Raw genomic sequence first — 16983 nt, 5'->3', positions numbered from 1 at the left:
TTCGCTACAGCCAGAAGTGAACCAATGAAACACATTTATGTATAAAACAAGCATCAAAATCTTAACTCATTAAAAACTCTTGAGAAATCTCACCATTTTCACTCGGCGAGTATTTCATCACACTCTACAGAGTGTGAGCTATCTTTTAAGACAGTCCACAGCGAGCCAGACCGTCAACCAAACACGTAAACAAACAAAATAAGAAATATAAAGTTTTCGTTTATCAGGACTAAACACCATTTCAAAGTCCGCATATTTGACTCAATGGGTTGATTTCACACTTACAAGAGCACAGGCGATTCTCTGATACCATACAGGCCCAGTTATAGCCTGAAATAAAAAAGTCATAAATGGCGAAGTGGAAATTTTGACCGTAATGGCGGCTCTTATTTACCCCACAAGACACCGCTAAGCGCCACTTGTTTACCGCACACAGGCGCGGGACACACTTCAAAGCCAACCAAACATTCATACAAACCCTAAAACACAATACAGACACCGAGTAATGGAACCAGCAAAAGATAGGAAAAACTACTTCAACCAGCGGCCGAGCCGGGTGTGGGGGTAGTGGCCGGGGGAGGCTAACAGCCACCTTGTCTTATTATTGTTTTATCAGCTCAAAACAAGACAATGGCGGACATAGGTGAAGGCAGTGAAGTGTTTTTAAGCCTGCAAGGTCAGAATGGGTCAACTTTTCACCGGCGGTAATGACGTAACGGTGTGAGAAGTGTTTGTGTGTGTGAGTGACGTCATCAAAGCGACACCGCCCCCCCCCCACAGTGTGTCTCCTCGTCAGTATCCAGTCCTTGCCCATGGGGTGGGTGGGGGTGGCAAGGCCCATCCTCCTCCTTTGTTGTAATTATTTATTGATTCAACAATAAATATCAATCAATCAATCCATCATCCTTAGCATCGTTCACAAGTGTAACCAGCTCGATACTGGCCTCCTGTGTGCACAGATAAGCTCGGCAGTTGGTAGACAAGTGTGTGTGTCATGAGTGTTCGTGTGTGTGTGTGTGTGTGTGTGTGTGTGTGTGAGGTGTATGAGCCTAGCTGATCTTTGCTTGCTGGTCCCCTTTGCACGTTTTCTTTCTGCAGATGTGCATTCTTGCATCTGTTTTTATCGTTGTTGTTGCTGTTATTGCGTTATCTGCAGTATAGTTAGGAGGAGAAGTAAGGAATTAGGAGAAATGGAAGAAGAGGAGATGGCGGCGGCGGTCAAACTGTGGTGAATGACAGTGTTTGCTTCAGTGTGCCCTTTCAATGCTTGGCTTTTTGTGTCACTTTTACAAGACTGAAGCAGATCGTGTCAAGTTCAGTTCCTTTTCAGCTCTGCGATGCCCAAATATTACCAGTGTTAGGAAGACTATGTGGAGTGGTTTGAAGCATTTGTGAGACGTGTGCTGGTGTGGCGAGGGTTTGCTAAATGTGTGTGTGTGTGTGTGTGTGTGTGTGTCAGCACGACCACCATTACTACTAAAATTGTTATTGCCACCACCAACGTCACTACCACTACTACTACTACCACTACTACTACTACTGCTACTACTACTGACTACTACTACTACCATTACTGCTACTTCTACTATTCCAGGTCTACCAGGCGAGGAGATGGCGCCCTGTTCTGACTACCGCATTAAATCCTCGAGGCAAATTCAGCACTACAAGTTACTACTACTACTACTACTACTACTACCACCACTACTACTACTACTACTACTACCACCACCACTACTACTACTACTACTACTACTACTACCACTACCACAACTATTACCACTACTACCACTACCACTACTACTACTACTACTAATGCTACCACCACTACTACTACTACTACTACTACTACCACCACCACCACCACCACTACTACTACTACTACTACTACTACTACTACTACTTTGGTGTCCCTTGACCTGCTATGAAGAGGCTCCTGTGTGGTGGACAATAGTATACTAACAGGTCAGTAGTAAACTATTTTTAAGTATTTTGATTTGAATGCTATGTAAAAAAAAAAAAAAAAAAAAAAAAAACTTGATTGAAACTAGAGTCTTTTAATCTCTTCAGTAGCATGACGAGTTTCCCTATTCATTCTGGTGACTATTTGGTGATTTTGTACAGCTTCACAAACTCATGTGGGGGATTAAAATGGTGAAGACTGTGGCCATTAATCTTCTGCCCTCCATAGACCCTTCCTAATGTCAATAAAATGGTCTAATGGTACACAAATCTCAAGGTAAATATGTGTCCCAGTACTGAAGGGGTTAAAATAGTGAAGACTGTGGCCATTAATCTTCTGCCCTCCATAGACCCTTCCTAATGCCAATAAAATGGTCTAATGGTACACAAAACTCAAGGTAAAAATGTGTCCCAGTACTGAAGGGGTTAAAATAGTGAAGACTGTGGCCATTAATCTTCTGCCCTCCATAGACCCTTCCTAATGTCAATAAAATGGTCTAATGGTACACAAATCTCAAGGTAAAAATGTGTCCCAGTACTGAAGGGGTTAAAATAGTGAAGACTGTGGCCATTAATCTTCTGACCTCCATACACCCTTCCTAATGTCAATAAAATGGTCTAATGGTACACAAAACTCAAGGTAAAAATGTGTCCCAGTACTGAAGGGGTTAAAATAGTGAAGACTGTGGCCATTAACCTTCTGCCCTCCATAGACCCTTCCTAATGTCAATAAAATGGTCTAATCACAAACAAAACTCGCATTTTTATATTATTCCTCCTCTTCCTCTCTTACCTACTACTACTACTACTACTACTACTACCACCACCACCACTATTCCAGCTCGATATTGGTTGCGTGTGCTGCGTGTTGAGAACTTCGCCACGGTCCAAAGGCTGCTAACACTTTGATTCTATGGAACGCCAACCTCCTCTGTTTTCAGCCAATCTAACCCGCTCCACAGTTGTCCTGCCCTCACCGACCTGTTCCTGCAGTGTGTCCATAAACTTAACCCTCTGTCTTCCTCTCGCGCTGGTTCCTTCTGTCCCCAACAAGCTTTCTCTCCCCAGCCATGTCCTCATATACCCTCTGTCGTCCTAGCTCTGGTTCCTTCTACGGTCCCCAACAAGCTTTCTCTCCCCAGCCATGTCCTCATATACCCTCTGTTGTCCTAGCTCTGGTTCCTTCTGTCCCCAACAAGCTTTCTCTCCCCAGCCATGTCCTCATATACCCTCTGTTGTCCTAGCTCTGGTTCCTTCTACGGTCCCCAACAAGCTTTCTCTCCCCAGCCATGTCCTCATATACCCTCTGTTGTCCTAGCTCTGGTTCCTTCTGTCCCCAACAAGCCCTCCCAGCCATGTCCTCATATACCCTCTGTTGTCCTAGCTCTGGTTCCTTCTGTCCCCAACAAGCCCCCAGCCCGTGTCCTCATATACCCTCTGTTGTCCTAGCTCTGGTTCCTTCTGTCCCCAACAAGCCCCCAGCCCGTGTCCTCATATACCCTCTGTTGTCCTAGCTCTGGTTCCTTCTGTCCCCAACAAGCATCTCTCCCCAGCCCGTGTCCTCTCAGTATATGGCCCACAAAATGTCTCTCTCTCCTCCTGGTACTCTTCACCAGTGTCATCTCCATATCCTGCTCTTCTCAATACTTCACTAGTGACCCGCGCAGTCCAAGGGATTCCCAGCATTCATAGCATGGGCCACATTTCTACTGCTTTTAATCTTTTGATCATGTTCTTCTTTATCGTCTATGTCTGCTATTACTATCAAATATTGAGACTTAGGGTTCTAGAGATAGATTAACAAGATTACTCCATTGCTAACAGGTTAAATCGCTCTTGAGAACCAGAGAGAGAGAGAGAGAGAGAGAGAGAGAGAGAGAGAGAGAGATTTCAGGTATATGATATGACAAAGTAAGACAAAGAAAAGAGAAAATGCAACGGAATTAAGAGTAAAATATAGTAAATAAGACATCACTGCGAAACAGCTCTTACATCTACCCAAATAAATGAAAATAAGTAAAATATAGACATGAACAAGAACACATAAAACCAAAATATAAACACGTTAAATATAAATAAAAAGAAGAAGAAAAATATAAAAAATCAAAACATAACAAAAAATAAAAGATAAAATAACGAAAAATAGAAAAATAAAATAGAAAAATGAAAATACGCAAGGCAACCCTCTCTTGTCGAGCCGCCATACCGTAAACAAACCAGCGGCGAGGGAGGCAATAGAACCTCGAAAAGTTCTCACATTTTTGCTAATTTCTCCTTTAATATCGTGAAGTGAGCCCCAACAACCGCCAAGATGCCTCGAGTAATGATCAAAGGAGGCGTGTGGCGCAATACAGAGGTGAGGAATGGCGGGAAATAAGGGAAAAATGGGGTTAAATATGGCGGGTGTCCTGGTGTGTCAAGGGAAGGCAGCGGGAGGGAAATGAATATGTTGACGTTTTTAGTGTTATTTTATTTTTTACCTTATTGTTTGTGTGTTTAAGGTCGTGGGTAGCTTGATGGGTGATTGGTGGGGGTGGGTTGCCATTGTGTTGCTGCTGGTGTTGCTTCTAAGGGTCAAATTGGTGTAATGTTCTTGTGATTCTTCAACTCTTAAGGACACGAGATTTTTATTTATTTATTTTTTATTTTTTTTTTTTTACAATTTTAGAGAGAGAAGAAATAATAGAAAAATAAAAAATAACGAATGAAGGAAGAGAAATAAAGAATAAATGATAGAAAGAGAATATGGAAACGAATAAGGAGAAAGAGAGAGAGAGAGAGAACAAATTAGAAGAGAGAGAAAATATGAAGACGAATAAGGAGAGAGGGAAAAGGAGCAAATAAAGAGAGAGAGAGAGAGAGAGAGAGAGAGAGAGAGATGAAATAGTAAAGAGAGAATGAAGAAATGAACAATGAAACAAGGAAGAAAGAGAAGGAAGGAAGAGAAAGAGAAAAAGAATGATTAAATAGTGAAGAGGGAGAAAAAGAAAATGAAAATAAAGGAAGAAGAAAGAAATAAACTAAAAGAGAGAGAAGAAGAGAAAGAAAAAAAGATTAAACAGTTGAGAGAGAGAGAGAGAGAGAGAGAGAGAGAGAGAGAGAGAGAGAGAGAGGTGTAATCAAGCTAACCAAACTCCCTTATTAACACACCAACCTAACCTAACCTCATATTGTGCCTTGCCAAACCTAACCTAACCTAACCTAAGCTAACCTCACCTAACCAGACTGCATCCATTACAACCTCATTAAACCAAACCCAATCAAATTAATCCTAACCTCATATTAAATCTCTCCTAACCTCACCTAACCTAACCTAACTCTATTTTAATTCGTGTTGTGCCTAACCTAACCTAACCAGACTGGATCTAACCTAACCTCATTAAACTAAACCCAGTTAAATTAAGCCTAACCTCATATTAACCTCTCCTAACCTAACCTAACCCTATTTTAATCTGTCGTGTCTAACCTCACCTAACCAGATTGGACACATAAAAATTAACCTAACCTCATACTAAACCTCTCCTAACCTAACCTAACCTAACGTAGCCTCATATAAAATCTCTCCTAACCTAACCTAATCTAAGCAAACCCTATTTTAATCTGTGTTGTGCCTAACCTAACTTAACCAGACCCAATCAAAATTAACCTAACCTCATACTAAACCTCTCCTAACCTAACCTAACCTAACCTAGCCTCATATAAAATCTCTCCTAACCTCACCTAACCTAACCTAGCCTCATATAAAATCTCTCCTAACCTCACCTAACCTAACCTAACCCTATTTTAATTTGTGCCGTGTCTAACCTCACCTAACCAGATTGGATATATCAAAATTAACCTAACCTCATACTAAACCTCTCCTAACCTAACCTAACCTAACCTAGCCTCATATAAAATCTCTCCTAACCTCACCTAACCTAACCTAACCCTATTTTAATTCGTGTTGTGCCTAACCTAACTTAACCAGACCCAATCAAAATTAACCTAACCTCATACTAAACCTCTCCTAACCTCACCTAACCTAACCTTCCTCCCCAGGATGAGATACTGAAGGCAGCGGTGATGAAATATGGCAAGAACCAGTGGTCAAGAATCGCGTCACTGCTCCACCGCAAGTCGGCCAAGCAGTGTAAGGCTCGCTGGTTTGAGTGGCTGGACCCGAGCATTAAGAAGACCGAGTGGAGCCGTGAGGAGGACGAGAAGCTGCTACACCTGGCCAAGCTGATGCCGACACAGTGGCGCACCATTGCTCCCATTATCGGACGCACCGCCGCCCAGTGCCTTGAGAGATATGAGTATTTGCTGTGAGTGTCTAGAGGGCCTGTTTGGGGTGATTTGGGGGTGTTTTTTGGGTATTTTGGGGTGTTTGGGTGTGTTTTGGGGTGTTTTAGGTGTTTTTGGGTGTGTTTTAGGTGTTTTGGAGGTGCTTTAGGTGTTTTTGAGGTGTTTGGGTGTGTTTTTAGGTATTTTGGGGTGTTTTTGAGGTGTTTGGGTGTGTTTTAGGTGTTTTGGTGTGTTTAGGTGTTTTGAGGTGTGTTTGGGTGTGTTTAGGTGTTTTGAGGTGTTTTTTGGGGGGGTTTGGGGTGTTTTAGGTGTTTTGGATGTGTTTTGGGGGTGTTTTTGATGTTTGGGGGATGTTTTAGGTGTTTTTTGGGTGTTTTAGGTGTGTTTCAGGGTGTTTTAGATAGTTGTGTGTGTGTGTGAGTGTCCCATCATCGGACTCACCGCCGCCCAGTGCCTTGAGAGATATGAGTATTTGCTGTGAGTGTCTAGAGGGACTGTTTGGGCTGTGTTTTGGGTGATTTGGGGGTGATTTTGGGTGTTTTAGGTGTTTTTGAGTGTTTTGGGGGTGTTTGGATGTGTTTTAGATGTGTGTGTGTGTTTGTTTGTTTGTTTGTTTGAGATATGTGTGGATGTTTTTTTTTTTTTTTTTTTTCCTTTTTTTGTTGTTTTAATGTGTGTTTGAATGTGTGTGTGTGTGTGTGTGTGTGTGTTTTCTTTTCTTTTTTTCCTTATATTTATGTGTTTATTCTATTCTTTTATTTTTCCACCACCACCACCACCACCACCACCATCACCACCACAGGGACCAGGCACAGAAGGGGGAGGAGGAGGACCAGGTGGATGACCCTCGTAAACTGAAGCCAGGTGAGATTGACCCCAACCCCGAGACAAAGCCAGCACGTCCTGACCCTAAGGACATGGATGAGGACGAGCTGGAGATGCTGTCCGAGGCGCGCACGTCTTGCCAACACACAGGGAAAGAAGGCTAAGAGAAAGGTGCGCTGTGTGTGTGTGTGTGTGTGTGTGTGTGTGTGTGTGTAGTTACCTAGTTGTAGTTCACGCTGGTGTGGCCCGTCTCCATATCTACACTTATCCAATTTTTCTGTCAAGCTCTGCACACTCGTTGGTGACGCCACTTCCTCACTCAAACTGTTCCAAGTCTCAACACATCTTTGCGGGAAACTCTATTTTTTAACATCTCTCAGACATCTTCCCTTCCTCAGCTTCTTACTATGCGATCTTGTGCTTCTAGTGTCATATTCTTCTCTCAGGATCAGTTTCTCATTATCCACTTGGTCCATTCCGTTGATCAATTTATAAGCTTGTATCAGATCCCCTCTCTCTCTCTCTCTCTTCTCTGTTCCAGGGTTGGTAGATCCATAGTCTTTAGTCTCTCCTCATATGTCATCCCTTCAAGTTCTGGAACCATTCTTGTAGCCATTTTTTGTAGTCTCTCCAATTTCCTTATGTGTTTCTTTTTATGAGGGGTCCACACTACTCCTGCATATTCCAATCTGGGTCTTATTATAGTACTTAGCAATTTCTTCATCATTTCTTTGTCCATGTAGTGAAATGCTAATCCAATATTCCTTAGCAAATTATATGTCTCTCTGAAAATTCTATCAATATGGCTTACTGGTTGATTGTTTTCTTCCATCTTGTGTGTGTGTGTGTGTGTGTGTGTGTGTGTGTGTGTGTGTGTTCCTTGTATGATGTTCTGTAATATCTCTGCCAGGTGGTCATGACATTCCCTCAGTATCCAGCTTGACACCCCATCCAGTCCCTGAGCCTTAGTCACATCCAAGGGTGTCATAATCTTCCTCATTTCCTTGATTTCTATATAGACCTTTCTTGTCACCTGTCACCTGTCACCTGTTTGTGTCCCTTCAGACTTGTTGTGTTTAGTGACCACCACACCACACCACACCACCTAACTTAATGAAACACCACACCACACACACACAAACCAAACCACACCACCTAACTTAAACAAACGTATTGAAACACCACACCACCTAACCTAAACAAACTTAATGAAACACCACACCACACACACACAAACCAAACCACACCACCTAACTTAAACAAACGTATTGAAACACCACACCACACCACACCACACCACACCACCTAACCTAAACAAACTTAATGAAACACCACACACACACACAAACCAAACCACCTAACCTAAACAAACGTATTGAAACACCACACCACACCACACCACACCACCTAACCTAAACAAACTTAATGAAACACCACACACACACACACACACACACAAACCAAACCACACCACCTAACTTAAACAAACGTGTTGAAACACCACACCACACACACCACACCACACCACCTAACCTAAACAAACTTAATGAAACACCACACACACACACACAAACCAAACCACACCACCTAACTTAAACAAACGTATTGAAACACCACACCACACCACACAACTTAACTTAATGAAACACCACATAACACACACACACCTAACCTAACCTAACCTAACCACAACCACCACCACCACCAGGCCCGTGAGAAGCAGCTGGAGGAGGCTCGACGCTTGGCAGCATTACAAAAACGGCGAGAGCTTTGTGCTGCTGGGATTGACTTGCCACAAAAACGCAAAAAACGAAAGGGTGTTGACTATAATGAAGAAATCCCGTTTGAGAAGGTTCCAGCACAGGGATTTTACGACACCTCGCTTGAAAGTTACGAGCCCACGCAGCCGAATTTCAAACGTTTACGACAGCAGCACCTCGACGGGGAGATGCGTTCCGAGCGAGAGGAAAGAGAGAGAAAAAAAGATAGGCAGAAATTGAAGGAGAGAAAGGACCAGGGTGTTCCGTCAAGTGTGTTTGAAAATGGTGGAGATGCGTCAGCCAGAACTAAACGCAGCAAGCTCGTTTTGTCCCTCCCGCAGATCTCCGAGGATGAGCTGCACCAGGTATGTGTTTTTGGGTGTTTTTGGGTGTTTTATGTGTTTTTTCAATGTGTTTTGTTTGTTTTTTGTGTGATTTTGGTATGTGTGTGTGTTTTTTTTTTGTTTTGTTTTTTGGTGGTGTTTTTTGGTGTTTTAAGTTTTTTGGATATGTGTGTGTTTGTTTTGGTGTTTTAAGTGTTTTTTGGATGTGTGTGTGTTTGTTTTGTTTGTTTTTGGTGTTTTAAGTGTTTTTTCTGTGTTTTTTTTGTGTGTGTGTTTGTTTTGATTGTTTTTTGGTGTTTTAAGTATGTTTGGGTTTTTTAAGTCTTTTGTATATTTGGGATGTTTGCGTTTGTTTGTGTGTTTTTTTTTTTTTTTTTTTTTTTTGTGTTTATTTGCAAATTATATAAACACCACAAAACACACAAAAATGCCTCAAAAAACACCCAACACGCTGAGAACAGGTTGAGATGCACCAGTTCTGTTTATTTTGTTTGTTTGTGAATTATGTAAAGAAAAACACCACAAAACACACAAAACACCACAAAATACACTAAAACACCTCAAAAAAAAAACACGCTTAGAACAGGACGAGATGCAGCAGTTGTGTTTGTTTGTGAATTAAATAAAGAAAAACACCACAAAACACACTAAAATGCCACAATAAAACATCCAAACATTCTGTCCATCTTCCTAATGCAAGAGTTAACCAGTATCTTCACTCCTTCATTCCCTACACTGGTAAACTCTGGAACTCTCTACCTGTGTCTGTATTTCCACCTGCCTATGACTTAAACTCTTTCAAAAGAGGAGTGTCAAGACACCTCTTACGTTAACTGGACCCTCCTTTTAGATTTTTTTGTTTTTTCTCTTTCTACTTCCTCTTAACAGGGCCTGGCAACCAGCGGATTTTTTTTTCCAACACTTTGTTTGCCCTTGGCCAGTGCCCTTGTAATGTAAAAAAAAAAAAAAAAAAAAAAAACATGCGTAAAATGTGACGAAATGTAGCAAGTGTGTGTTTGTCTTGTGTTTGTTTGTGAATTAAATAAAAAAACACCACAAAAAGACGTCCAAACATCCTTAAAATGGAATTAGCAATACCAGGTGTGTGTTTGTTTTGTGTTTTGTGTTTGTTTTGTGTTTGTTTGTGAATTATGTAAAAAAAAACGCACTTAGAATGGAATGAGGTATACCAGGTGTGTGTTTTGTGTTTGTTTTGTTTGTTTGTGAATTATAAAAAAAAACACTGCAAAACACACAAAAATGCCACAAAAAACACACAAACATGCTTAAAACAGGATTAAAAACACACTTCAACACCCCAAACACACTTAAAACACATTTCAACACCCCAAACACCCAAAAACACACAAACACACTTCAACTCCCAAACACACTTAAAACACATTTCAACACCCCAAACACTTAAAACACCCAAAAACACACACCAACACACTTAAAACACCCAAAAAAACACTAAAACACCCCAAACACTCTTAAAACACACACAAACACTTAAAACACCCAAAAAACACACTCAAACACACTTAAAACACCCAAAAAAACAAACACTAAAACACCCCAAACACACATAAAACACCAAAACACACACAAACATGGTAAAACACCCAAAAACTCTTAAAACACCCAAAAAACACACACAAACATACTTAAAACACCCAAAACACAGACACTAACACACCAGAACACTCCAAACACACTTAAAACACACACAAACACACTTTAACACCCCAAACACACTCAAAACACACTTCAACATCCCAAACACACTTAAAAACACACACAAACACACTTAAAATGCACTCCAAACTTCCAAACACACTTAAAACACCCCAGAAACAGACAAACACACTTCAACACACCAGACACATTTAAAACACACTCAAAACACCCAAACACATATAAAACACACAAAAAAAAAACACTTCAAATAATAGAAAAACACAATTATTTACATTAACCTAACCTAACCAAACAGGTTGTAAAGCTCGGCAAGGCGTCAGAGGCGGCACGAGAGCTGGCCGAGGAGGTGGGCGGCGGTGGTGGTGGCTCGGCATCGCAGGCGCTACTTGGCGAATACACCGTTACCCCAGGACAGGCTCTACGCACTCCACGCACCCCTGCAGACATGGACCGAGTAATGCAGGGGGCACATGATATAATGGCCCTGACGCACGTAGACACACCTTTGAAGGGGGGAGCAAACACCCCCTTAAACGTACAGGATTTTAGCGGCATTGAGCCAAACAAGGGAAGCGTCCAGACCCCTAATACGATTCTAGGTACACCTTTTCGCACCCCACAAGCGTATACACCCCAGGCAACACCCCAGGCTCTCACCCCACGTGTTCCCGGCCCCACGGCGACCCCAGGGGCTACTCCGATAAGGGATAAGCTGAGTATTAACGAAGAGACAGCCCTAGTGCCCATAGAGGATAAACAGGCCCTTAGGGTGTACCAGCGGGGGGTGAGGGACGCACTCCAGGCTGGCCTCAAAGGTCTTCCGGCGCCCAAGAATGATTTTGAGATTGTTGTGCCAGATGAAGAGGAGAGTGGGGTGGTGGAGGAGAGTGATGCTGGTGGTGCGGTGGAAGATCAAGCGGATGTGGATGCGAGGTGGGTGTTTGGATTTAACTAGTTGTATTGTAGAGGGCTGGAGTGTGTGTTTACCTAGTTGTAGTTTTCCATGGCTGGTGTGGCTGGTGTGGCCACGTCTCAACACATCTTTGCGGGAAACTCTATTTTTTAACATCTCTCAGACATCTTCCCTTCCTCAGCTTTTTACTATGCAATCTTGTGCTTCTAGTGTCATATTCTTCTCTCAGGATCAGTTTCTCATTATCCACTTGGTCCATTCCGTTGATCAATTTATAAACTTGTATCAGATCCCTCTCTCTCTCTCTCTCTCTTCTCTGTTCCAGGGTTGGTAGATCCATAGCCTTTAGTCTCTCCTCATATGTCATCCCTTCAAATTCTGGAACCATTCTTGTAGCCATTTTGTGTAGTCTCTCCAACTTCCTTATGTGTTTCTTTTTATGAGGGGTCCACACTACTCCTGCATATTCCAATCTGGGTCTTATTATAGTACTTAGCAATTTCTTCATCATTTCTTTGTCCATGTAGTGAAATGCTAATCCAATATTCCTTAGCAAATTATATGTCTCTCTGAAAATTGTGTGTGTGTGTGTGTGTGTGTTTGGAGTGTTTGTATAGTGTTTTTTTCTGTCTGGGTTTTAAAAGATCATGTTTGGGTGTATCTTGAAGAATTCACTTATATATCACTGGTGTTTGGATGAGTGTATATACCTAGTTGTATTGTACAGGGTTGGATATCTCTCTCTCTCTCTCTCTCTCTCTATCTCTATCTCTATCTCTAACCTAACCCAAGAGAGAAAGGCCGAAATCACATTTTTCATCAATTTTTCTTTTTTCAGCCAATCGAACTATTTCACCTATTTCTCATACCATTAACCTTTCTCTCTCTCTCTCTCTAACCTAACCTAATTTAACAGAGCCCAGGCGGAGGCACAGGCACAGAGGGAGGCGGAGATGAAGCGGCGATCCCAGGCAGTCCAGAGGAACCTTCCCAGACCGCAGGAGGTGAACGCTTCAGTGCTGCGTCCGATGCATGCTGACGCCCACCTCTCGGACCAACAGAAGGCAGAGGAGCTTATCAAGAGGGAGATGGTGCTGATGTTACACTATGATGCTCTACACACACCTATGCCACACTCCACTAGGAAGGGTATATCTGGGGGTGGTTTTGGGGGTTTTGCTGTGTTTTGGTGTTTTTGGGGTGTTTTGAGAGAGTTTTGTGTGTTTTGGGATGTTTTGGTGTGTTTTGATAGAGTTTTTGGGTGTTTTGGGAGTGTATTGGTGTGTTTTGGAGGTTTTTGGTGTGGTTTGAGTGTTTTGGGGGATTTTTGGTGTGTTTTGAGTGTTTTGGGGGTTTTAGGTGTTTTGAGTGTTTTGGGGGTTTTTGGTATGTTTTGAGTGTTTTGGGTTTTTTTTTTGTATGTTTTTTGGGTTTTTTTGTGTGTGTTTTGAGGGTTTTTTGCTGTGTTTTGATTCTCTCTCTATCTCTATCTCCCTATCTATCTATCTATCTAAACCTGTATCTCATTATCTATGCCAAAACTGTCAAAAAATCCTCTCTTCTTCTTCCCTCTACTCACCTCTCCTCCCCTCACCTCACCCCCTCCCGTCTGCAGGCAACATCGCAGCAGAGGCCATGCACAGGGACTACTTGGAACGCCACCCCTACAGGCTCTATGAGGAGGAGGAGCTGGAGGCAGCCAAGACACTGCTGAAGGAGGAGATGGGGGTGGTGAAGCAGGGAATGGGACATGGAGATCTTACCCTTGATGCTTATTCTCAGGTGTGTGTGTGTGTGTGTGTGTGTGTGTGTGTGTGTGTGTGTGTGTGTGTCTAAAAGTTCGTACACACCTGAAAATGCCACACACACACTAACACCTTAATACACTCAATACAGCCTTCCTTCTGTGTGTGTGCAGGTGTGGGAAGAGTGTCTGGCGCAGGTGCTGTTTCTGCCGAGCCAGTCCAAGTACACCCGCGCCTCTCTGGCCTCCAAGAAGGACCGCATTGAGTCGCTGGAGAAGAGGCTGGAGCAGAACAGACAGCACATGGCGAAGCAGGCCAAGATTGCTGCCAAACTGGAGAAAAAACTCAAGATTCTTATGGGAGGGTACCAGGTGTGTGTGTGTGTGTGTGTGTTTACCTGTCATATTCTTCTCTCAGGATCAGTTTCTCATTATCCACTTGGTCCATTCCGTTGATCAATTTATAAGCTTGTATCAGATCCCTCTCTCTCTCTCTCTCTTCTCTGTTCCAGGGTTGGTAGATCCATAGCCTTTAGTCTCTCCTCATATGTCATCCCTTCAAATTCTGGAACCATTCTTGTAGCCATTTTTTGTAGTCTCTCCAGCTTCCTTATGTGTTTCTTTTTATGAGGGGTCCACACTACTCCTGCATATTCCAATCTGGGTCTTATTATAGTACTTAGCAATTTCTTCATCATTTCTTTGTCCATGTAGTGAAATGCTAATCCAATATTCCTGTGTGTGTGTGTGTGTGTGTGTGTGTGTGTGTTTACCTAGTTGTAGTTTTCCAGGGCCTGGGCTTCACGCTGGTGTGGCCCCGTCTCCATATCTACACTTATCCAATTTTTGTTTGAAGCTCTGCACACTCGTTGGTGACACCACTTCCTCACTCAAACTGTTCCACGTCTCAACACATCTTTGCGGGAAACTCTATTGTGTGCGTGTGTTTGTGTGTGTTTTATTTTGTGTCTTGTGGAGGGTTGTGTTGATTCCTGCACTGTTCCTGTAGTGAGTGAGGCAGAATGAGGCACTAGTCAACCATTTCTGTCTTGTACACACACACACACACTCCCTCCCTCCCTCCTTCCCTCCCTTTCTCTCTCTCTTTCCCTCTCAAAACACACTACCTCTCTCTCTCACACATTCATTGATGCACACCTCTCTCTCTCCTTCCCTCCCTCCCTCCCTCTCACCCTCTCTCTCTCTCCCTCCCTCCAGGCCCGAGCAGCATCACTCTCTGCCAGTCTGCAAGATTCAGTGAGCCAGGTTGAAACGGCTGTCCTTGAGCATTCCACCTTCGCGTTTCTCAAGCAGATGGAAACCGTGGCCATTCCTCGCCGCCTGGCCACCATCTCGGAGGACGTGGCCAGACAGACGGACCGCGAGAGGGAGCTACAGAGGCGTTATGACATCCTCCAAAGGGAACTTGACGATTTGAAGATCAGTTTAAATCCTCCAGCAAATTCCGAGGTTTTGATATCCCCGCCTTGTGTGACGCCACCACTCTGTAATGAAGAGGATAGTGGTGATGGTGGTAGTGGTGGTGGTGGTAGTGGTGGTGGTGGTAGGGAGAAAGAGGAAGAGGAAGAGGTGGAGGAAGAGGAGGAGGAGGAGGAGGAGGAGGAGGAGGAAGAGGAGGAGGAAGAAGAAGAGGAGGAGGAGGAAATGGAGCAGGATTAAGTTGTTTGGTTTGTTTTGTGTGTGTGTGTGTGTGTGTGTTTGTTTGTGTGAGAGAGAGAGAGAGAGAGAATATATATAAGCAGTAATTGTCTTTTTTCATTTACGCAAAGAAAATCCCAAAAATTTGAAAATATGAGAAAATTGCAATAATGTGAGAGAGAGAGAGAGAGAGTCGTCAAAGGGGCCAAATGTGTGTGTGTGTGTGTGTGTGTGTGTGTGTGTGTGTGTAAAAGAGAGAGAGAGAATCTTTAATTAATGCATGTTTAGAGAGAGAGAGAGAGAAAGTGTGACAATTTACTTACAATATCCTAAAAGTGTCAATTAATTACAGACAGAGAGAGAGAGAGATAATAATGATAATCAGAAAGAAGGGAAGGAAAAGAAGGAAAATTAAATAAGAAAATTGAAAAAAAGAAAAAGAAATAGAAGAAAGAAAGCAAGAAAGAATAAGAGAGAGAGAGACAAAGCAAAATGATAAATGTATCAAGAAAAAACTCTAATTTCTGTATTGGGAAAAATCAAATAAAATGAATAAATGTGTTAATTTTTATATATATGTTAAGTATTGTGTAGTAGTAGTAGTAGTAGTAGTAGTAGTTGGGCGTTCTGCAGTGTCTCCGCTAGTTTTTCCGCCCCTCCAACAGCTAACTCTGTACAAGGGCCTGATCCGCCCCTGTGTGGAGTACTCTTGGCATGTTTGGGGGGGTTCCAGTCACACAGTTTTATTAGATAGGGTGGAATCAAAAGCTTTTCGTGTCATCAACTCCCCTCCTCTGACTGACTGTCTTCAGCCTCTTTCTCACCACAATGTTGCATCTCTTGCTATCTTTTATCGCTATTTTCATGCTAACTGCTCTATTAACATTCCTAACTGCATGCCTCCCCTCCTCCCTCCTCCCCCACCCTCGCTGCACAAGGCTTTCTTCTTCCTCTCACCACTATTCTGTCCACCTCCCTGATGCAAGAGTTAACCAGTACTCTCAATCCTTCACCACTATTCTGTCCACCTCCCTGATGCAAGAGTTAACCAGTACTCTCAATCCTTCACCACTATTCTGTCCACCTCCCTGATGCAAGAGTTAACCAGTACTCTCAATCCTTCACCACTATTCTGTCCACCTCCCTGATGCAAGAGTTAACCAGTACTCTCAATCCTTCACCACTATTCTGTCCACCTCCCTGATGCAAGAGTTAACCAGTACTCTCAATCCTTCACCACTATTCTGTCCACCTCCCTGATGCAAGAGTTAACCAGTACTCTCAATCCTTCACCACTATTCTGTCCACCTCCCTGATGCAAGAGTTAACCAGTACTCTCAATCCTTCACCACTATTCTGTCCACCTCCCTGATGCAAGAGTTAACCAGTACTCTCAATCCTTCACACCTTTCTCTGGCACACTCTGGAACTCCCTGCCTGCTTCTGTGTCTCCACCTTCCTACCACTTCACTTCTTTTAATACATAATGGGTGAATATGTTTTTAAAAAGGAATATGATGAAAAAAATAGAAAAATTCACACTTCCTACATGGCAATTCTTGAACATTGCCATAAGAAAGTTGCCATTTGAAGGATTAAGAGCTAGGTTTCAACACATTTGTACCTTTATTGTGGCTAACTCTCCTAGTCTTTCAGGGAACTGGCTAACAAGTGGGCCTTATCTTGTGTTTGTTGTAGTAAATGTAATGTTTGTGGTGTTTTGAGGCACAGGGAGGCAGTGTTCAGTCTCTCTCATAACAAAACTCTTTATTTAATCTTTCAGGGAACTGGCTG

General features: G+C 42.8%; 1 protein-coding gene across 1 annotated transcript; it reads left to right on the top strand.

Moving 5' to 3' along the window:
* Nucleotides 1–4158: 4158 nt before the first annotated feature.
* On the top strand, nucleotides 4159–15174 carry LOC123509044 (cell division cycle 5-like protein; the record flags this gene model as incomplete). Its single annotated transcript, XM_045263164.1, is given in 10 exon segments — nucleotides 4159–4315; nucleotides 5998–6263; nucleotides 7046–7192; nucleotides 7194–7239; nucleotides 8777–9193; nucleotides 11169–11806; nucleotides 12703–12935; nucleotides 13402–13568; nucleotides 13705–13902; nucleotides 14749–15174. Coding segments are annotated over 10 exon segments (2583 nt in total), but the record flags the coding sequence as incomplete, so codon positions are not given.
* Between the last annotated feature and the right edge of the window lie 1809 nt (nucleotides 15175–16983).

The sequence above is a fragment of the Portunus trituberculatus genome, chromosome 26, assembly GCF_017591435.1.
Source record: "Portunus trituberculatus isolate SZX2019 chromosome 26, ASM1759143v1, whole genome shotgun sequence".
NCBI lineage: Eukaryota > Metazoa > Arthropoda > Malacostraca > Decapoda > Portunidae > Portunus > Portunus trituberculatus.
Note: the sequence above shows the minus strand (reverse complement) of the source record. Positions and strands in the feature narration are given on the sequence as shown.